We start from the raw sequence: 23,835 nt of genomic DNA, 5'->3' as shown, positions 1-23,835 counted from the left end.
AGGGGCCATATCTTCCTCATTTTTGAGTACCTATTGCTTAGCAGAGTGTGGCAAATAGAAGTGCTCAATAAACATTTGCTGAATGAATTGTACAAATGGTAATAATTACATCTGAATTAATAAGTTAAAATGCCATTGGGTAAGTTTACAACAATGGACTCAATTCTATATTTTTGGAAATAGGATTTTGTGGGGTTTTTTTGCTTTTGAAATTTTTTGACTAAGGATGGGTAATCTTAACTAAATGGATGCTTTGAAGAAACGTGTTTTGCCATGTTTCTTTCTATATGTCTTAGTCCGTTAGAGCTGTTACAACAAAAATTCATAGGCTGGGTGGCTTAGACAGCAGACATTTATTTCTCACATTCTGGAGGTGGGGACGTCTAAGATCAAGGTGCTGAAAGATTTGGTGTCTGGTGAGAGCCTGATTCCTGGTTTGTAGATAGTTGTCTTCTTGCTGTGTCCTCACATGGCAGAAGGCTGTGAGGGAGCTCTCTGGGGTCTCTTTTATAAGGGCACTAATCCCATTCATGAGGGCTCCACCCTCATGACGTAATCACCTCCCAAAGGCCCCACCTTCTAGTACCGTCACACTGGGGATTAGGTTTCAACATATGAATTTTGAATGAATAAACATTCAGTCTATAGCACTATACTACTCTATTAAATTATTTAAGTAGAACTGTTTCCATTTTAGTTTTTTACATTTTAAGAAATGCCTTCCTAAGTTGCATAAACCTTACTTGTATTCTCATTTTTATTTTCCCAAATGTTCCAGTTTCATGCTTTAAATGGCAAAAATATTTGCAACTACCAGCTTGTCTGTGACAGTGATGTGAACCTGCAGAATAAAGAATCTGTGATCAAGTGTCTGCATATCTTGTCCTCCTTTAGACTCATCATGCAGGTGGCTCTGCCACAGGAGCACCTTTGCTGGATTATCTTCAATGGTAGATACCAATGTATTTTATTTTCCATTGTGTCTCTTACAAAGTTATTTAAATGCCAAGTTTGATGTTGACTTGATTACCTTGTGATTTAAAACATATTCATTTCATAATGGGATGATTGTGGTTTTTTACATTTTTATTACATTTCAGTTTGTCCTTATAAGCAGAGACTTACAACACATGTCTTTGGGTTTTTTGCTCAAGGGACAGTCAGAGGCTGTGAGGATAATCAGTTTCAGGTGTACAAAAAGCAGAAGCCACAGTTCATATGTAATTATAAGTGGAGAAGCATCAACGGATTAGATTAGTTCTAGGCATCATCCATTTGTTGGTCCTCTCCTCAAAAATTTTGGACAATGACTGTGGCTTTCTACATATCAACCTTCTCCTCCTACTTGTTTTTAAGTGAGAAGCTGAGAATGTATGTGTGTATACTATATTTATATTTACATATATATATATATACACATTGTATAGATACACACATATATATGTATACATTAGATGTGTCTCATGAAATGAATCTTATCTATCAAAATATAGCATTTGGTTTTCTCTTTAAAGAGTTACAATTTAAATTCTCTTTAAAGTTACAATTTAAAGGTACAATGAGTCACCTATTATATTGTTCTCTGGATAATATTTTTTTCTCTTTTTTTTTTTGCTGAGGAAGATTTGCACTGAGCTAACATCTGTTGCCAATCTTCCTCTTTTTTGTGTGTGTGTGTGAGGAAGATCAGCCCTGAGCTAACATCCATGCCAATCTTGCTCTTTTTGCTGAGGAAGATCAGCCCTGAGCTAACATCTATTGCCAATCTTCCTCCTTTTTCTACCCTTTTTCTCCCCAAAGCCCCAGTAGATAGTTGTATGTCATAGTTGCACATCCTTCTAGTTGCTGTATGTGGGACGCTGCCTCAGCACGGCTGGACAAATGGTGTGTCGGTGAGTGCCCTGGATCCGCACCCGGGCTGCCAGTAGCGGAGCGCGCACACTTAACCGCTAAGCCATGGGGCCGGCCCTCTCTTTTTTTGCTTGAGGAAGATTAGCCCTGAGCTAACATCTGTACCAATCTTCCTCTATTTTGTATGTGGGTCACCACTATGGCATGGCCAATGAGTGGTGTAGGTCTGCACCCAGGATCTGAACCTGTGAACCCTGGCCGCCAAAGTGGAGCGCACTAAACTTAACCATTAGGCCACAGGGCCAGCCCCTGGGTAATATATTCTTAAAAGGAAAATAATGACAGTATGTTCTATGTATATAAGACCGGGACAAAATAAACTGAAAGAAAATACATTGGGTTTTCCCTCAGCCATAACTACTGAAAGTACATTTCCTAGCCTTTCCTTCCTCACCCTCCCCAAATAATTTTTTGACATTTTGCTTGGAATTAGACCTTACATTGGCTACCAGAGATGAGGCTGACTTGGGAAGAAATTTTTCAGTCCAGCGATTGTGAGGCTTTTGTGCCTGATCATCCTCAAGAGCATCCGAGATTCCCTGAGTAGCCACTGCCATCTCTCCACCCGAGTTGCTCACATATCTTGGCAGGGACTGAGCAGGAGCAGAGGTTCTGTGCTCAAGGAGGAGGGGCAGGCGTGAGGGTTGGTCCCTGCAGCTGGGCCTGCTGGAGAGATGGAAATGGTGCAGCCTGACTCCCTGTCTGCAGTCCTTTTAAGATCACACACAAAATCCCAATATTCTTAAAAAAAAGATGAGACGATTTCTGTGTCTTCTATTCCTTTTCTTGGTGTGTGCTTTTTCTTTATACAGGTGGTATCATGCTCTAGGTTTTATTCTGTTTCCCAAATATTTTTTTGCTGAATACCATGGTTCTAGAATCTAGCCAGGTTCTAGCTGCTGAATTATATTCCAGATATCCATGTACCCCTAGGGATGGGTTCCTGGTTTGCCCCACCTCCTCTAATTGCACTAATAATTCAGCAATGCATATCCTCGCATATGTCCTTTTATAGACCCGTGTGAATGTTTTCTGGGATCTATGCCCAGGAATGGGATTGCTGGGTTGTGGGAGATATACACACTTAGTTTCGCTAACTATGTCTCTGTTTTAATTAACTCATCTAAAACTTATTAAGTGCCAGGCATTGTTCTAGGTGCTAAGGACACAGGAGTAGACAAGAGACAAAAACCCTGTTCTCGTGCTTACATTATGCTTCAGGGAGATGATAAACAAGTCAGAACTCAATGGTGTGTCAGACGGCGATGAGTGCTACAGAGAACAATAAAGCTGAGAAGGGGATAGGGAGAGTGGGGGCTGGACTGGGGCTGGGCCACACTTTTAGCTAGAATGGTCAGGGAGGGCCTCACTGAGATGACATTTGAGCAAAGACCAGAGGAGGTTGGGAAGTGAGCCATCTATCCAGATAGATGGGGGAAGGGCATTCCATCTGGGGGATTAGCAAGTCGAAAGACCCTGTAGTTTTAAAACTTTGGAATTTAAGTAGTCAGAAATAAATTGATCTACAGTCAATTTATCACAATACATTTGACCTTTTCAATTAGACATTAACAATTATTCTTTTTACTTTTAATTGACTATTACACATACACACCCTTAGTTTCTTAAGATGTTTAACCAACTTTGGTTCTTGCATAAAATCTAACTGGGTGTATAAATGTTGGATAACACTTTACTTCTCAATTAACCTGAACCCAAATAATTTTAATCCTCACATAGTCAGATTATTTTGGTGGTGGCTATCTTTGATGAAAAGTTTATTGACAAGGCAATAAACTTATATTAGGGATTTGGTTGAAAACAAAACAAACTTCCAGAGATCTCCTCAGATCGTAAAGATTCAGTCTGCGTTCATTCTACACCAATTACTCTCTCCGTCAGGCTTCTGCAGTGGGAATTTGTGAACCATGCCAAGATCTTGAACCATCAAAGAGGAATTCAGTTATAGTCAGGATGTACTAGGGCTGGAAAGGTTAAAGGCGCCTTTTTGAAATACAGAGGGGCCTTGTCATTCTTGAGGGCGGTCTCCTGAAATTCCCCAGTTCCCGGTACTAATATGTTTACACAGGCTCCTGGCTTACACCTGAACCACATGTTTTGTGGAGGAGCATGTGTTTCCTGTGCATACCCTTACTTGGTGACTGTTTTATTTTTTACAAAGAAATACAGTTATACAGTTTCATTTTTAAAGATTAAAAGCAGAGGTCAACAAAGTCAAGTTGCGATAAGAATGCTGGACTTGAGCTGTTACTAGCTGAGTGGTTTCTTCCCCGGTGGATGTTGCATGAAATAAATAGCTCCGTGTCGTGGGAGCAGACACACAAAGAATGTTGAATCCTTGAATGTGAAGGACCTATTCCATTTTCTATGAAGTTTATGGTGCTATAAGTGCTTAAGATTTACTCAAAATTTTTTTGTCAATGATTTATGTAATTAGTGTTTATTGTGTTTACAGATGCATTTTAATCGAGTGATGTGTGTTTTGGAGCAGGTGCTGTTTTCTCAAAAGCTTTTAAAGTTTAAACATGAACATAGGATTCATAATTGTTGAATTTTGATGGTTATGAATTTTAGATCAGATATTGTATAGAAAATATTTAGACTACTTGTCATTATAATAACTTCCCTTTTTAAAGCATGTTAACATCTTTTGGGTATGTGTATAGCATGATAATGTCCTTTGTATATAAAGAGTTGTGTGGTGATGTTATTCCCCACCCCTCCCCCTAGCTCTGCCACCAGCCTTCTATCCTCATTTACTTAATGGCCTGACAAAAAATCATACTTGAATGATCTTCAACAGGAGTTGGAAATGCTATTTTTCATTAGAGTACTTATAGGACGTACTTTAATAATGGGAAAAATATATGAGACTGCAAATGAATATAATACAACTCATTATGCATTATGATTTTTAAATTATTCTGAGTTTCTTTGTTGAGTGCTGTGCCATGCTGATTGAATACCTATTCTAATCTTATTTGGAGATACATCTTTAGTTTTTCAACCACGAGGAAATCTTGGGAACCAATAACATTTTGTCTGAATTAATAAAACTACATAAATTTTGCTACTAAAAATATTCTTTTGTTCAATATATTTGAAAACTTAAACTGCCTTTAAAATGAGATTGCAATATTCCTGTGTCAACATATTTAAAATATAGTCATATTAGTTCTTTTAAGGATTTGGCTACAAGTTAACAAAAAGAATTATAATGATGATAACTCTCTAACCATTATCAGACTTTCTCATGAGATCGCTTGTTTTGGGAACTACAGACAAACTACAGAAATTGGAATATAAAATTCCATCATTTGATTGTAAACATGTTAACAATCTTTTTCTCCGTCTAGGTACCATTTACATTTACACCATTTGCAGAAAACTGATGATCATAGGTCAGTCTTCCAAGGTATGAAATTTACTGACAAGATGTCTACCCCTGTATTTCCTGTTTTTCTTAAGATTTTTGTTAGCACTGAATGCTAAATAAAGATAATAAGTGAATTATGTAAAAAAATTTAGTGAATGTGTATATTATATAGTTTTACTGTTCTTAGTTTTACTTTAACATGATCATAATGTAAAAATGCAGACAATAAAGTATTAATAAAAAGAAAGAATTCCTAAAATTGATAGGCATTCTCCAGTGTCCCTTGGTGTCTCAGATTAGTCATTACTTGTCAACTTGATACTGAACATCCATCTAGTAGCTATGTTTCTAGGTAGGGTAGCCATCCATCCTGCCTTGCCCAGGACAGTCCTGATTTATGCCTCTTGTCCTGGAGTAATTATTAACAGTACTCCCTTTCACTCTTAAAAGTGTCCTGTTTTGGATGATAAACTATGGTTACCCTATTTATGTCATGCTGTGGAGCTTGGACATCATTTTGCTTGAAGAGTTTGGACTTTACTTATGGCCCACATGCTAGTTGGGTGAATGAAAGAACATCTAAACTCTGTCCCAGCCACAAGCTGAGGGTAAGAGGACTTTATTTTATAATAAGATTCTCACTTACCAGTACTCACTGCTCAGTTTTAGTTTGAAGAAGTGGCTGACACTTCTATTGACTGCCCTACAACGTTGGTAGCACTTTTGTCTGCAGGAGACATATTTATTCCCTGTGTTCATTGTCCAGTCATTGGAATATAGGCCAAGAAGGGAGAATATACTCCCATTGAGACCATGCTTGAGTTGTTGCTGGCATCTGAAACATTACTACTTTATTCTTCCTTATCACATGCAAAACCTTACCCTGAATATTCTAACACTCAGGACAGATACATTTTTTTCTTATTTCCTCAAAATATAACCAAGTATCTTAAAATCTGACAGCACTTAAAAAATAAAAATAGAGGCAAAGTTATTTGCACACTCAATGGATAACTTTATGTGTTCTCTCTCTGTTTTGTTCCTCCAAATTTAAAAGCTCTATTACTATGTGACTTGAACAAGCTCTGTGCCAGCATTTTGAGTGTGAATTAAAATGAGAGGAGACTGTTCCATGTATAATATAAATTTGGCCTACAGACTATTCCAACAATTCTACACTCAGTTCCAGATTCTAAAAAGAATTTGCATATTCCCTTGCACTTGCTGTAACAACAAGTACTGCTTCACAGAACCATCATAATTTGGTCTTCTAGAGCCAAAAGCTCTAGGGCTTCAAAGGGCAGAGATATCTGTGCCAAAATTTAACTGTTAGTGTCAGTACTTGTTAATGCTGAGAGAATTTTAATTTAATGTGATAGTCATCTTAAAATAATTTATTTATACCCTATGCGAGACATCTCCTCTCCTGCTCATAGAACTTGAGTTTTTCTATGACAAAATAAGGCCTGAAGGAGATACTTCTATGGTCCCAGTCTTGTGGAATGGGGGTGGTAGAAGTGAGGGATGCAAGAATTTTGGGGTAGTGGGTGGTTGTACTGTTGGCACTTGAAGATTCGGATAAAATTCTTTCAGTTTGTTCAATATGATAAGTTTCAAGGAAATTAATAATTTTCGCCCAGAAATTCCCAAACCCTTGGCTGGTAAGTTGATTCCTGAGCTGAGGCTATAAATGAACTTGATGGGTCCATTTAATGGGCACAAGCCCTTGGAGGCCCAGCCACATGAGTCCTCTGGGTCTGAGGGACCCTGATTCTGTAGTTATTTAAGAGTTCAAGTCTGTTAGAGCATAGGAGAGAAGAAGAAATAGACTTGGTGTCACCACAGAGCAATCTAAACTCCTATGCATGAAGGATCTGGGCATTATGGCTACCATTTATTATTATTATTGAAACCCTACTGTATGTTAGGTACTGCGTGAAGGACTTTGCTTACATAATAATACTCACTATAGTCTTATGAGGTGGGCACTATCATCACCATCATCATTTGTTGAATGAATGCCTGCCATCTATCAGGTATGCTTCTGAGGACTTTCACGTATTATCTCATTTAATCCTCACACCACCGCTTTGAGAAGGGTGCTGTTATTACCTTCATCTTATAGATGAGGAAGCTGAAGGCTCAGCAAAGTTAACCTGCTTGATGTCGCACATCTAGTTAGAGATGTAGCTGAGGCCAGAGCCAAGGCCGTGCTGCCTCTCAACACAATTAGAATAACACATATCTGTTGACTAAATTTAATCCTGTCCTGACGCATCCTATTTTTGGTTCACCTACTCAAACTGGGAGCTGTGTGGGAGGGGTTAATATTTTTCAACATGACTCTCTATTTCTGAAGACAGTCTGAAGACCAAGACTGACTGGGGCTCTTCCGCCGATGGGAAACGCTAACTTTCAAGCTGAGCCGGTCACCAGCATAACCTTAGGGAACAGAGGGAGGCCAGATTTCTGAAATCTCTTTCCCTAAAGACAACTTTGCTTCTGTTTATAGTATAACCTGTAGTTTCTTCAGAAGCATTTAAAGCTATAGTGTAATACTCAGCAAAAATTAAAAGAATACAATAGAATGTATTCATTCTAAGAAAACGTTGATTTCTGTTTTATTTTACTATAAAACTGAAATAGGTTGGTCAAGTTTGTGGCTTGAACAATTGTTAAATGATTCTGCATGCCATTACATAAACGTCAAGTCCAAACCTTAAAACACTTCTCCGTGGTGTTTCCCTCAAAGGATCTGAGCTGATACAAATGATTCTGCACTGCCATCCAGTGGCTGTGCTGAGGAATTGTGTGTGCTTTTGCTTCTGACACCTGACCCATGCTCTTTCTGGGCTCCTGTAATTTGGTTTCTCAAAGTCTTTTTTCTTCTTTTTTTCTAGGAAGAGAATAGTCCTGCTGAAATCCCAGCATTTTTTTTTATTAATAGAAATAGTTCTTTATAGCTTCTAGGGGCAAGAAAAAAATGTTACAAATTTTGGTTTTTGGAAATGGTTTTTCATCTTTAAACCCGAATGGTGGTTTCTCAGAACCCTAAGTGGAGTCGTGGTTTCTCAGAACTCCCCTTGTGTAGTGGGAGGGACCTGGGAGTCCAAAGACCTGAATGCCAGCCCCAGCTCTGTCGCTCACAAGCAGTTTAGCCTCTCGGAGTCAGACTAGGTTACTTTCAAGGTCCTTTCTGGCACTAAAATCTGTGATTTAGGGTCTTTTATTCTAAGTCTGAAGCTGAACCCAAATATAACATGAACAACTGGTAACTAAAGCTATTTTCATTTTGAAATGTGAAATTCCTAAGACCAGGAATCCTCAGGGCTTTTGGAAAGATAAGTGAATTTAAAGGAGAGATATTTATACATGGCTTAATCTCATACCCCTCAAACCACAACAATCCAAATACAAAATCCACAATAGGATTTTTGTGCAGTGAATTTGAGAAAACTCAAGAGATTCAATGACTGTTAGTTTTTTATGAGTTCACAGTGTGGCAAGGTTAGCAAACAACAACAACAACGACAGCAGCAACAACAAAACCAGGAATAAAGCAATCCCAGGCTGACTCAATAGAGATATAGTGTCCAGTATCAGGGATGGGAGTTTCATCTTGCCGTGATCTAGTCATAAACTCTAAAGGGACAATGGCCGTTTGGAGCAAAGCCGTGAATGACCAGCCATGCTGGAGAAGGGAAGTGCAGTTCTGGGAGGTGGAGAAGTGCTTGGGGATCTTTATCCTGGAGAGAGAGCTGGGGGAGAGGGCAGGCTGTATAGGTGTTTTCAGATTCTTGGAAGGCTGTAATTGGGAAGTGGGTTTTGGATGGTTTTGTGCTGCCTCAGAAGCCATATCTAGGACCAGTGCACTGGAGGTATATCAAGGTGGATTTCATTTCAGATTAAGGAAGTACTTTTCATGTTTCGAATTGTCTTCTGATGCCATGTGGCACGTTCCTTGTTGCTGGAGGTGGGAACTCTTGGGTATGGAGGGTGTGGGACATCAGGGGGTGGTGCTGGTGATGTTAATGGGGGTGAAATTAGATTGACTTCCAGCTCTTTGATTTTATGATTACTAGAAATAGTTCCATAGTTAGCACCATGAATTGAAATTTTTTAATGAAGGTCAGTCAATCAGTCAACAAATATTAATTGTATTTCTACTACACACCAGATAAAGTTTTAGGGGCTGGGGATACAGTGTTGAACAAGGTCCCTTTCCTAAGTGAACTTACATTCTAGTGGGTTGAGCTTACATTCCAGTGGATGGCAAAGAATATTACAGTTCTGTGTCAAACCCTGCTCTACTTCCAACAGTCTCTTTGTCTCTGGAATCAAAACCTACAGGACAGTGGAGAATTCTGGACTCCCAGCCTTCTTCTTTCTCTTAGATGTCCACTGAGCTGCTTGCACACGTGTTATATACACCGTCTTTGAAGGCTCCAAAGATCGTAATAGGGTCTGAATGTTACCAGTGTTTTTTCTATTTTTACTATTAAATACTTTGTCAATCTGGTGGTTTTGCTTTATCCATATGAAGCTCCTGGACCTTTTTGATGATTTGCCTTTTCAAGGTCGATTTGACTACTATAGACATATTTTTCCTTAATTAATTCCTCAATTATTGAAGGCCAAATTTGTTAGTGGAAGAGGGACTTTATTCTGTGGTCCAAATTTATTATCATTATTTTTTTGAGAATCTAGAATATTTGTTAGCTCTCCCCTGGTTTGTTCTGCTGACTTTCGGGTTGTTCAATTAATTCATTTAATGCACTTGGGAGTATCCGCTATGTACCTGGTACTGTTCTAGGTGCTGGTGATATAACAATGAATAAGGTACTGTTCCTATTTTCAAAGAACATATTAATGCAATTAGATCTGACATATGATATATGTGTATATAAAATATATGTAAATTATATATACACACACACACACAGACAACACAATTACAGTAGAGATGGAGAAGAGGCAGTGGTCATGTCTCTCTAGGGACATTAGAAAAGTCTTCAACAACTAGTTCTCTTCCCCCCGCTCTTCCTCCTCCTCCTCTTCCTCCACATTTTCCTCCTCCTTCTTTGTCTTCATTGCCATTACCAAAGCTGATACTTATGTGTTTACTCTGTTCTAAGCATTTAACACGCATTAACTCATTTTAGTCCTCAAACAATCCTATAGGATAGTTACTGTTATACCTATTTTGCAGATGAAGAACCTGAGGCACATGGAGTTTAAGTAAATTGTGCAAGGTCACACTGCTAGCAGCAGAGGTAGTGTTTCAGCTCAGTCTTATAGGGTGAAGGAGGGAACAGAGTGAGCAAAGATGCACACATTTGGACCGCCAAGATGTTTTGTGGAACGGAAAGCATTTTGGACCAGCTTTAAGTATACAATGCAAGGTCAAGAGTAATGGGTGGGGGTGGGAGGAAGACGGGGACTAGGTCATGAAGGGTTTTGCCTGCCCTATAAAGGGCCTGTACTTTGTCATATAGGTAATTGGGAGCCATTGAAGTGTTTCAAGCACAAGAGTGACACAACCCAACTTGCATTTTCGAAAGATACTCTGGTGGAGGTAGGGAGGCTGTATAAGGAAGGGGGTGTATAAGAAAAGGGGGATGGTGAGACCAAAGATGGGGAGACGAGTGAGGAAGTATCCCAGAGGTCCAGGGAGACATGTGAGGTTCTGCTTGGTTAAGGCCAATATATCCATGGATAGAATTTAGAATTTGATATTTTGAGATAGTTAGCTTACAGATTCTTATTTTCATCCCAGTAATATTTCTTGTAATAATATGTGGAGCATAGACCAAATTTATTCTTGTATTAAATCAAATGAGAAGCAATGTAATCCAATTACTCTTCGAGCTTTTGGAATATTTTTGGAGAAAGGAAAAAGATTGAAAAAGTTAACTGTACCATACGTATAGTCAAAAAATGTTTCCGAGTATAGGGTTTGTGGGAAGAATATGTCAAAAAAGAATTATCAATGGATTTGTGGTGAAAGTCTTCAGCTAGAATAGCACAAATCTTATATATCTTCCTACAGACAGGCCAGTAACAATGGTGATACTTTCCTCCCTTTTTTGTTTCAAATTATACCTTGGGAATAATTACACTGGTAATAGGCACCGTTTATGGAGTGCTTACAATGTGCTAAATACCATCCTAACATGTCATGTACATTGACTTTTTCTTTCATAACAGTGCTGCTATGATGTGCTAAAATACCCATTTTACAGATGAGAAAATTGAGGTCTGGAGAGATAAATAGGTGATAAAATAGAGACTGAAACCTAGGTCTATTTGAATCCAATCTTGGACTGTTTCTGCTAAGTATCACAGGCTCCAGACTGTAAGCCTTTTCCATTTTCCCTACCCTGCTATACCAGTTTATTTTCAGGATAATACACTGGTTTCAGGCCAGCTAATAACAATTATATTGTTGGAATTAGCTCCTAGACTACTGATGACGCTTGATAAATATTAATAAAAATGAGCTGAGTTCATAGGACTTTAGGAGCTAAGAAGGAAGACATTCTTAAATGGCTAACTTGAGATTTTGAGTTCTCTAAATTATTGTTTTACTTTTTAAATGCTTGTTTTTTCTGAGCTCACTATTTTTGGTAATTTTGGTTTAAGTAGTCAGCAACTTGTGCTCACAACTTATAATTTGATGGTATTAAATGAAATCATTGTTATTAGCTTAAAATAAAAATAAATTCAATTGTGCCCTTTCTTTCTCAGGCCTTAGAATATCTCCTGTGGGCCAGTATTTGTATGGAATCCTCGGTCCCCCTCCTGTCCGTCAGGTACCTGACGTGGAGAGCAACTCTTTACACTGCTGTCTGCCAGTGCTACTATGACTGCCAAGCTGGTATTCATGGAGAGGTAAGTTACTTGTTAATTCCGAGGATTCCGATACTTTAAAGTACAACTTATTCCAGATTTTCTTCTTTCGATGCCCAGCAAGAAAACAAACAAACCCAAAGAATTGCAATGAAGCAAAGACAAAAGGCCCCAGCTTCATTTGCAGAAATTTGCCTAGCTTCTCCCTTCTGTTGGTCTTTAGCTCTACTCTCTGATCTCTCCTTTATTCTCCGTTTACTTCCATGTCTTTGCTCCTTTTCTGAAGAAGATTTCTGAGAACTTCCTTTCCTGATTGTATTCTTGATGCGAGCACTTTCCTTCCCTGTTTAGTTTTGTATTCCATGCCGCCTACTATCCATTTGTCTTGCTTTTCTCTGCTTCCAGCCATCATTTATTTAATACACTCTATTTCTTGTTTTTCGTCTTTTTTTGTATATCTTTTAGACTAAATACTTGAAATATGACTTAACTGGTGGACACTTCTGTTGGCCTATACAGTAACCTCCGTGTAAATGAAAAAAAGTCACTCTTTCTACAGTACATGGTATTTGGCTTATCAGCAGATGGGGCCTTGGTGGGAATTAGAAATGGTCACCCCTTCCTTTGGGCCAACACAAACCTGCACCAGGGTGCATGGCTTGGTGAGTGCAGGGTGGGCTGGATTTCAGCCCTCACTCGACCTCTTGGCTGGAAGTCTTGTGCAGGACAGAGCCTTCACAGCTCTACAAATCCCTGTTCACAACCATAAATAGACAATCTAGTCCATTAATGGCTACTTCACATTTCGTTTTTCCTACCTGAACTAATTCTAAAGAGTTGGATGGTAGTGGCCTGTAGGCAGGGGAATAGCCTAATGTAGTCCTTGTGGGATACTTTTTCTAGCCCAGGATACATTCGAGAAACTATTCACAGTATGTGTATAGTTAATTTTAGTGTACCAGTGGTGGCATATTTCTATAGCTATTAAAATGATCAGGGAATGGAGCATTTGCATAGTTTTGACCGTTTGATCCTAGTGGAATTCCTCCTTATTCGAAAATTAAACCTTTTATATATGTTACTATTGTGGTCTAGAAGCATCTTCGTGAAAAATCATAAATTATAAATGAGATATTTCAAGGAACTTGTAAAATAAATTACATAAATTGAACTCTTTTTTTATTATCTCTAGAGAATTATAAGAATGGTGATCTGATTAAATAAGCAAACCTGCCTCCCTCCTTTCCTCAGATGTTAATAAATACTTCTTATATGCTGTATATTGGAGATACAAAGATGAATAAGACCCTTTAAGGACCTCACAGTTGAATGGGCAATGTGAACAGCTGAATAGATAACACAGCATGTTTTGGTAGGAAGGTTAGGATTCGAGAAGAGCACTGAGGACGTATGTGTGCGCCATGCCAGAGAAGTGATAATCTACACGAAGCTACTGTTTAACCCAGAATTTGGCTTTCCTTGCTTTTTTTTTTTTTTTTTTGTGAGGAGATCAGCCCTGAGCTAACATCCACCAATCCTCCTCTTTTTGTCGAGGAAGACTGGCCCTGGGCTAACATCCGTGCCCATCCTCCTCCACTTTATATGGGATGCTGCCACAGCATGGCTTGACAAGCAGTGCTTTGGTGCGTGCCCGGGATCCGAACTGGCGAACCCCGGGCCTCCACAGCGGAGTGTGCGCACTCAACCGCTTGCGCCACAGGGCGGCCCCTTCCTTGCTTTTTTGAATTTCTTAATTCATAAAGTTAGTATATCTGACATGTTATTAACTTCAGCTCTAGAGAATTCAGTGGTGCTTATAGGAAACGATAGATGGGATAGTTACCGTGTAATAGAGTCAGCATTGGCCTAGCATTTAATTCACCAATTAAATCAAATGTCTGGGAGAATAAAACGTACTGTCTTGATACATTTTTAATCACTATACTCTTACTTATTATGAATTAAATTTATTTTAATCGCATACAGGCATTTGCTCGGCGCGCTTTAGCTAAAATTGATGAGTTAAGGCATCTGGAATTAATGAGTTCCTCACAATCACAGGAAGAATCTAGAAGATATTATAGAGAGCCCACGATAAAGGTATAAAAATTTCATGAAATAAAAGAAATTTACTGCACTCTATGGTTGATTAAGTACTTAATTTTAGTAGTTGAGAAGTGCATCCCATTGCTTCTTCATAAATAATTCTTCTTTTTGAGGCAGATGGCAGTAATGATCTTCAAAAGAGGAGTATTTGAATCTAGAAGAAAAAACAAAAGTATATTTAGACCAAAGATAAGAGCTAACCTAAGGGAAGCACAAAATGTAAGTCTAAGAACGTCCTCTCTATTTCAGACTCTCTTCACAGTGTGTTTATCTTATGCCTCTGTGTTTTTTAAGCCTACTAACCAAATATTAAATCCTGTACCCTATTCTCTGCACCCATGGCAAATAGAGAGAAGAATACCTTCCTGGTTTGGACACGGCCTCACTTCATCCCTTTCTCAAAGCTTTTGTACCTTTGCACAATCCCAGTTTTGTAATTTTAAAGGGCAAGAGGCTGAAAAAGAGCCGGGGAAAGGTCCAAACGCACAGGCGTCTGAGTGGAGGTGCCGCAGAGGCCTTTGTCTCTGACCGCTTGGTGTTGGAAGGCTTTGAGGTTGGAGAGAACGGGGGGCATCTTTTCTCATCAGCTTCAGGTATCACCTTTGGGAGTGGTTAGGAACTGGGTTATTCTGCAGCAACAAACAAACCCCATGTCTTGGTGGCTTAAACAACAATTTATTTCCCACTGGAGTCATGTTATTACAGTTATCAGGGGGCTCTGCTCAGCACCGCTGCTCAGGGCCAGATTGAGGAGCAGCCCTCATTTAGAAAATTGCTGGTCGTTCTGCCAGAGAGGACATGAGAGGGCTCTGGAGGATGGCGCACAGGCAGTAATGCCCGGCGTGGACGTGACAGCAGTCTCTTCTTCTCACATGTCAGAACTTGTCCCACGGCCCCTGTTGGCCACAAGTGAGTTTGGCCCCCTGCACTAGGGGCTGTCAGGAGGGAAGTGGGACATAGTTATGCCTGTGGGGTCCTCGGCCCTTTCTCCCTTCTGCCTTTTTCCTTCTCCCACATTCTTCCCCTTTGCCTTTCTGAATCTCAATATCCCTCAAGGCCCAGTTCTCTGTTTCTTTAAAGCTTTCTCTGACTGTTCAAGATGGCAGTAAACTCTCTTCTGTGAGCTTCTTTGTAGGGACTGAAAGTGAAAGTCAGGGGGAAGAAGATGAGCAGTTTCTGACGGAAGAGTTGTAGAATCTCAGCACCTGGAAGGGATTTTAGAAATCGTCTAGTTCAGCCCTTTTCTATTACAGGTGGGAAAAGTAAAGCCCACAGTATTTAAATTACTGATTCCAGGTCACGGAGCCAGCTGCTGGCAGCGCTGGAACTTGAACCCAGGTCTCTGGCCAGTGCTTTGTCACTGCTCCAGTGATGGCTGTTCTCTGTTCTCATTTCTTCTTAGAACATTTAGGAGTCATTCTTTCTTTAATAAATCATAATATTTAAATGCAAATATTATTTGGACATAGTAGCTTTCTATTGCTACTTAGGGTGACTATGATATATGGACTACTGAGTCCAGAAATGCAGTTCATATACCCCTTTTAAATCATATCCCTTACTGACCAATGGTGTGTAATTGGTGGGGTTGCTAACTTGCCAAATTATTGATAATTCCTTGGATGGGCTGTCGAGCTGCTTGCGTCTGATATTGTTAAGTAGTAATGCTATGTTGTTTGTAAGAGAGCAGGGGACAATTTCATTTTTCTCACCAGCATTTTTTTCTCTGAGCAAACCAAATTTAAGTATCCAAAGCTGCAAAATTGTCATGAATTAGCATATTATTAGGACTTGACTGATAATCATCCTCGTATAAAAATTAAGTATATTTTCAAAAAAATTGTGTAAAATTCCAAGTAACATTACATTAAAAACCCATTTATTTCTGATTTCCTTTAAGATAATTATTATACGGAAAATTCTGGTGGTATTTCTTTTCAGAAAAACCTTAAAATTGTTTAATGGCTGGTTTTTCAGAGAATAGTCAGCATTCTTTTTATAAAGTCACAGTATATCACCTTGATATGTTTTGCAGAATGTGCTGCTTTATATGTGTGAAATAATTTTGTTATGTTTCTTCAAAAGAAAGTAATTTACAGTATGCATTACATCTCTTTTATAAAAAAGTTCTGAGCTTGTAAGTCAGTTATTAATTCACAGTAAATCATTTTGACTTTCAAAGAATTCTTTTAGAGGACTGTTAATTCACTCCTAATGATTGGCTGTTTAGTGATTCATTTAATAAATATTTTTAAAGTCCCTGCTATGTGAACAAGATAGAGGTTACATTCTAGTGGAGAAATTATACAATAAATAAATAAATAAAGCGTGATAAGTATTAAGAAGGAAATAATGGCAATGATTAAATTAGTTACATGTAAAGCCCTTAGAATGTTCCTGGCATGTAGTAGGTCCTTAGTAATTTTGCTATTACTATTATTTCTTTTTCATTTCATTCATTCTACAGCCAACTGTGGTCCCAAGAGTGGTAGAATATAGAGAAGATTAAGTTACAGTTCTGTCCTTTTGAATGGTTTTGGAATAGTGAGCAGGATTTGACTAGACAGGGAGAAGAGGAGAAAAGATTCAAAGAAAGGACCAGAGCATGATTATAGCTTGGAAGCAAAGTTGACAGGGGGACAGTGAGAAACTGAACTTGCGTGGGGTGGGTATATTATGTTGGGGAATTAGCAGAGTATATCACATGGACTAGATCTCATGGAAACCATAGTGTTTAGAGGTGGAACAGACTGTATGGGTTGTGTTATTCAGCTTTTCACCCATCCTGACATTTTTAAAAATGGTCTAGTATACCCTATGCAGTATATATACACCAGAATTTGTCTAATATTTTTATTAATATTATTTCAGTTGTTTCCAGTTCTTTGCTATTATAAATATTGATGTAATCAATATTCTCAAATATATTATTTTTTCTTTCTTTTATTTCCTGTGGATAAAATTCAAGGCATAGGATTCAAATCAAAGGATACAAATACTTTTATTTCTCTTGATATATATTGCCAAACTGACTTCCAAAATGGGTACCACAAGACGACAACCTGTGTGTACCAATATCACCACAAGCTATTATCATTTTGATATTACTATTTCTTTATTTTTTTATAATTCAGTTTTCATAAAATGGCTCATCATTTTAACTTTATTTCTTTCATCCAACTTTCCCTTAAATATTTGTGTTTACTCTTTATATTTCCTTTTCTTGTGAATTATCTTTCAGTCTTACCATTTATCTACTAGAGATGTTAATTTTTAAAATATATTTGAATGAGCTCATTGTTTTTAGAGATATTAATATTTTGCTTGTCATGCTTGGCAATCAATTATTTTTTATTACTTTAGCTTTAAATCTTTTTTTATAGATCTTTTAAGTATTTGTATTTTAAAATCTTTTACTTGGTATTCATCTATAGCTCTGATAAATATTCTATTCTACTTTTTTCTAGTTTTCTGATATTTTAAAAAACAATTTCACTGTACTCTATTTTGGTTTTATTCTTTCATTTTGAATGCTTCTAATTATTAGAAAGTGTATTATGCTCTTTAAATATACTGTGTTAAAGCTCTGTTTTAACCTACAGTAAAAGTCTTAGAAGAAACCCTTACCTCTGTTTGTAACAAAACAGAGGGTAGGGCATGAACTTCAAGTGTTATTGAGGTTTTTAGCATATCAGTTGACCTATGGGTTGAAAAGGCATCAAAGCTAGTGAGCAGGGAAGTTGGTGTTCAGGGAAAAATAGTCCAAAGCAGCCTTATCCCTGCTTCTGTTTCTCTGTCTTTCTAACTTTGCCGCAAGAAAAGGAAAGCAGCAGGGGAATCCTGGGGAACATGATGAGTATCTTCTAACTGGACACGGATTCTAGAAAAGCCAGCTAGAGCTACCTCTGTTATTTCCTGGTAATCTAAATACAGAGAACAGGTCATTTGTCAGAGAGAAGAATGAGTGTAGAGGCAAGCCATCTGCAGAAGGTGGTCTCATTCTGGGCCAATACAAAGCAGAGGGGCTGGAAATTCACAAGAGCTCTAAGAGTCACTAGCTTATTAATATACAACTGGTCAACTCTTCTTTAGAGTTAGCTACCATAGACCGGTTCTTTATAATATAAAATATTGTTTCAAATTTGGGTTTAAGGACTTCCTGCATTAGAATTTCCTGCAGTGCTTATTAAAAATGCCCCACCCAGACCCACTGAATCCCTGGAGATTTGGTCTGTGAATCCAAAAAGCACTCCTGAGAGATTCTAAGGCAATCCAAGTCTGAGTATCAGTTCCTCAAGGCTGTAATTAAGGTACCACAAAGCAGATGGAGATTGATGCTGCCCTAATAAAAAGACAGTAATAAACAGCCTTTTTATGCTGCCTTGGAAACACAAACATATAAAGAAATAGCAAAGTCTTTGATGTAATGGCAGCATGATATAAACTTTAATGGAGTCTGGAGTGACACCTGAAAAAACGAAAACCATAAAAGCACCATCTCATTGATAGGCCAACCACTCTCTTTTTTTTTTTTGTGAGGAAGATCAGCCCTGAGCTAACATCTGCTCCCATCTACTTTATATGGGACGCTGCCTCAGCGTGGCGTGACAAGCGGTGCACCGGTGCGTGGCCGGGATCTGAACCGACGCACCCCAGCCGCCGAAGCAGAGCACACGCACTTAAATGCTTGCACCAGCCGCCGGCCCCGCACTCTCTCTTTTAGCATTAATTAAGCATGCCTTACTTATTTTTGCCTTATAATATCAAACATTGTAGAACTTTAAAAAAATAGACGGTATATTTTTTTGTTCCAGTTGCCGTGGCCACGTACCATCACGGAACGGTTGTTGGAAGAGATGTTTGATTGCACTGCATCCCGGTTTCTGGCTGTCTTGGAAGCTCTTTCTGATTCAAATAGACGAACACTACAAACTGGACCTGTTGTTACAGATGAAGTAGAAATTCGTGATGTTGTCTCAGAACTGTTTATAGCAGGAAAAGAACTTTTAATAAGTAAATAAGTTAAGATAATATTTTATGGTAGAACATAAATAACAAAAATCTTAGCATGGTAGTCCACACGTAAGAAACTGATATCCAATTTATATTGATCTTGAATTCAGCAACCTTGCTAAACTCAATTGATAATCCAAACAATTATTTGGATTTTTTACGTATATAATCATCTTACCTATGAATAATAACAATTATATTTCTTTCTTTTCATAATAATAAAATCCTTTTATTTCTTTTTTCTTGCATTTCTTGCCTTACTGCACTAGATAGGATCTCCAATAAAATATGAAATGAAAGTGGTGATAGCAGACATCCTTGTCTCATTTATGATCTCAAATGGAAGGTTTCAATATTTTACCATTAATATTGATATTTGCTGAAGGATTTTTTTAGATATCCTTTTTCAGGTTAAGGAAGTTTCTTTTATTCTCGGTTTGCTAAGAGTTTTGCTTGTTTGTTTTTCATCTTGAATAGTTATTGAATTTTATCAATAACCTTTTCTGGATTATTCAGATTTATTGAGTTGATTGAGTGGCTTTTCTCTTTTATTTCTATTAATGTGGTGAACTACGTTGATTGCTATCTAATTTTTAACCACTCTATATTTTTGGAATAAACATAATGTGGAGGTGAGAATTATCCTTTTGATATATTGCTTGATTTTTTTTGCTAATGTTTGATGTTTATGCCTTTCTGTTCATGAGAGAGATTTTCCTTTCTTGCAATGTCCTTTTTAGATTTTGCTCTCAAGGTCATGTTGGCCTCATAAAAAGAATTGAGAAGTATGTCCTCTTTTTCTATTGTCTGAAAGAGTTTGTGTCAGATTGGTGTTATTTATTCCTAAATTGGTTGAATTTACTGGTGAAGCCATTTGGACCTGAAATTTTCTTTGTGGAAAGGTTTTTAACTATGGATTAAATTTCTTCCTTAGATTTAAAATGATTTAGGCTTTCTTTTCATTTTTTAAAAAAAATCTTCTATCATTTTGGTAAATTGTACTTCCCTTGAAAATATTCAATTTTATCTAATGTTTTCAAATTTTTTATAAAATTGCTTATAATATCTCATTATGATCTTCTTAACATCTGTAAGATCTGTAGAGGTCATTCCTGATAGTTGTCAATTTGCCTTTTCTTTCATTTCGTCAGTTTCACCAGAAGTCTACCAATTTCATTAGTCTTTCCAAAGAACAACATTGAAGTTTTTTGTCCTCTTAATTGTGTTTGTTTTCCATATTAATAATTTATGTTCTTTATTATTTAATTTATTCTACTTTCTTGAATTTAGTTTGCTTATTTTTAAAAATTTATTGACTTGGAAGCTTAGATCATTGATTTTCAGGATTTATCCTTATTTAATATACGCATATTCAGACATTTCTCAAATGCAGCTGTAACTATGTACCCAAAGTTTTTCTATAGATCATACCTTCATTACCATTTAGTTAAGAATATTTTCTAATTCCCATTGTGATTTCTTCTTTGATGTAGGGTTATGAGTCAAAAGGTACGGAGATTTTCTAATTATCTTTTTGTTACTGATTTCTAGCTTAATTATACTGTGGTGAAAAAACATATTCTGTATTATTTGAGACTGTTGAAATTTGCTGAGACGTGGCCTAAATTGTGGTCAATTTTAGTAAATTGTATGTACTTGAAAAGACTGTGTATTCTTGTCTTTTTGGGTGCATTGCTTTATATATATACGTTGATTAGGTTAAGTTTGTAAATCACGTATATAGTTAGATCTTCTCTATTCCTACTAATTTTTTGGTCTGCTTGTTTTGTAAATTCCTGAGAGAGCTGTGTTAAACATCATCGGCTATGTATTTCTGTCCCTGTGGAATTGATACAACATAGGGTATGTGTGTCTTTTGCTATAGCAGATACTCTTTTCCAAAGTGATTTTTACCAGTTTACACACCCATCAGCATTTTATGAGAGTTCTAATTGTTCCGAATTCTGACACTTAGATTTATATGTCTTTTTCCTTTCGTCCATTCTGGTGTGAATTCAACAGTATTACATTATGGATTTAATTTGTACACCTCTGATGGCTGATGAAGTTGAGCACCACCTTTTCATACATTTCTTCACCATTTGGATATCCTGTTTTGTGAAGTGCTGTTCAGATCTGTGGGAGGAGGTTATCGAGAGGACATGTCCACTGGTTGACCCTTGAGCTGGACCCAGGCAATGAGAGGCTCCTTACTCCCTACCCTGTCCTTGGAATCTATATCTTGACTACTATTCACATACTGGCAGCCGTTCCAAGGACACAGCTTTGAAAGAGTAAGGTGTTGTTGAGACCATCTGGACTGAATACGTGACTGAACCCAGTAAGGCTTCTATTTAAACTTTTAAGAGTCTGGTGGGCAGATGTGGAGATCTGCTCGTCTTGTGGCTGCCGAAGACAAGCCTCATATATGAGTTCCCTTGCTTATTGAAATGGCCACCTACCAATCTGGAGTGGTCTTTCTCTTTCTTTAGTCTCTCCCTGCCCTCCATGTACAGAGGCCAGTTTGCAAACCAACAAGATCTTTTGCTCGTTTTTCTACTGGGCTATTTGCTTCTTTTTTTTTTTATTGGTTTGTAGGAATTCTTTATAGATTCTGGATACAAGTCCTTTATTGAACACATATATTGCAAACATCTTTTCCCATTTGGTGGCTTGCCTTTTCATTCTCTTAGTTGTAGCTGTTAAGGGACAAGAATTCTTAATTTTAATGTAGTCCAATTTATCAATATATCCTTTATAGTTAACTATTTTTGTGTCATGTTTAAGAAATCTCTGCTACATCAATGTCATAAAGATATATTTCTATGTTTTCTTCTAGAAGCTTTGTTATTTTACCTCTCACATTACGTCTAAATTTGCATCTTTTTTGTTGGTATGAGGTAGGAATCAAGATTTATTTATTTCCATATAATATCCAGTTGACACAGCACCACTTATTGAAGAGATCTTTCTTTCCCCGTTGACTATAGTATCCCTTTGTCATAAACTAGGTGACTGTATTTGTGTTTTTTCATTCAGCATAATTACCTTGAGATGTATCCAAGTTGTTGTGTGTATTAATAGTTCACTTAGTAATGCTGAGTAGGAGTCCATGGTGTGGATGTATCACAGTTTGTTTAACCATTCAGCTGTTGAAGGACATTTGAGTTGTTTCCGGTTTTCAGCTGTTAGGAATAAAGCTGCTGTGAACATTTGAGTACAGGTCTTTGTGTGAACATGAGTTTTTATTTCTCTGGTATAAATGCTCAAGAGTACAATTGCTGGATCATATGGGAAGTGCATATTTAGTTTTGTTAAGAAACTGTGTATTTTCCAAGGTGACTGTACTGTTTTACATTTCCACCAGCAATATATGAATGATCCAGTTTTATAACATCCTCAACAGTATTTGGTGTTATTACTATTTTTTTTTTTTTTTTTTTTGCCATTCTGAGGGGTGTGTAGTAATATTTCGTTGTGGCTTTAATTTGCTTTTCCCTAGTGACTAATGATGCCAATTATCTTTTCATGTGCTTATTTGCCATCTTTACATCCTCTTCGTCTTCAGTGTCTTTTGCCCATTTTCTAATTGGATTGTTTGTTTATTTCTTCTGTTGAGTTTTGAGAGTTCTTTGTATGTTCTAGACACAAGTCCTGGTCATTGCTTGTTAAGACAGTAAATACATTTATTAAGCTTTTTTCCTCATCCTTACTTCTCATTTTTCACTGGTGCTTTCTAAATTAATTTCTTTTTGCTCAAATACAAACTTTAAGAACTTGGAAATAGTTTAGCTGGATATAATATTTTGCTTAAAAGTTTATTTCTTTAAAAATTTTAAGGATATTTCTCTCTAGTCTTGCATATGATGTTGAGAAGTCTGTCAGTTTAAATCTTATTGTTTCATAGATTTAGCCTTTACAATTTTCCCTTTCCTGTGATGTCCTTACATTTGATTGTACTAGGTCTAGGTGTGGGTTTAGTAATACAGTCGATACTTCGAGGTCTTTCATCTTTTTAAAATTTTTCATGGCACTGCTTCATTCCTTCTCTTAGGTTTACTTTTTTTTTTTAATTCTCTAAGGATCCTAGCAGACAGATGTTAACGCATCCACTCTCAATATCGTATTAATTTTATTATTTGCATCTGTTTATTCTTTTCTATTGCCTTCAGGAAAGGTTTCTTAATCTGATTTTCCAGGTCACTAATTTGTTCCTCGATTCTCATTGCTTTATTCCATGCATCTATTGAATTCTTTGTTTCAACAATAATATTCTTTATATGTAGTCTCCATTTGATTCTTTTTCACCGCAGTTTATTCTTGTTTCATGTTTCTAATACCTCTCATTTCCTTGAGAGAATACTTATTAAGCTTAAGTTCACTCTGTTCCATTTTTATGCTTCCTCTGGTAAAGGATATTTTCACGTCTGGTCTTTGTTTCAAGGTGTTTGCACTTTTAATTTTCTGTCCTCATGAGCTTATCTTCTGTCACCTTGGAACAGTCAGCTGACTTGGCTACAATGTCCACCTGGAAGGAGGGGTGAAAGCCTAGACCTTAG

General features: G+C 37.4%; 1 protein-coding gene across 6 annotated transcripts in view; it reads left to right on the top strand.

Moving 5' to 3' along the window:
• Window positions 1–23,835, top strand: part of CFAP54 (cilia and flagella associated protein 54) — a 289,887-nt gene that overhangs the window by 13,692 nt on the left and 252,360 nt on the right. For all 6 annotated transcript variants that reach the window (XM_087449073.1, XM_087449072.1, XM_014780106.2 and 3 more), the window contains exons 4-9: window positions 779–950; window positions 5,289–5,347; window positions 12,056–12,199; window positions 14,144–14,257; window positions 14,381–14,482; window positions 19,078–19,276. In XM_087449073.1, coding sequence (XP_087305199.1) covers window positions 779–950; window positions 5,289–5,347; window positions 12,056–12,199; window positions 14,144–14,257; window positions 14,381–14,482; window positions 19,078–19,276 — 790 coding nt within the window. The remainder of the gene's footprint in view (window positions 1–778; window positions 951–5,288; window positions 5,348–12,055; window positions 12,200–14,143; window positions 14,258–14,380; window positions 14,483–19,077; window positions 19,277–23,835) is intronic.

Source organism: Ceratotherium simum, chromosome 25 (genome assembly GCF_057802395.1).
Source record: "Ceratotherium simum simum isolate JZ-2026a chromosome 25, ASM5780239v1, whole genome shotgun sequence".
In the NCBI taxonomy this organism is placed as follows: domain Eukaryota; kingdom Metazoa; phylum Chordata; class Mammalia; order Perissodactyla; family Rhinocerotidae; genus Ceratotherium; species Ceratotherium simum.
The sequence above is the reverse complement of the archived record's forward strand: the minus strand, read 5'-3'. Positions and strand labels throughout refer to the sequence as shown.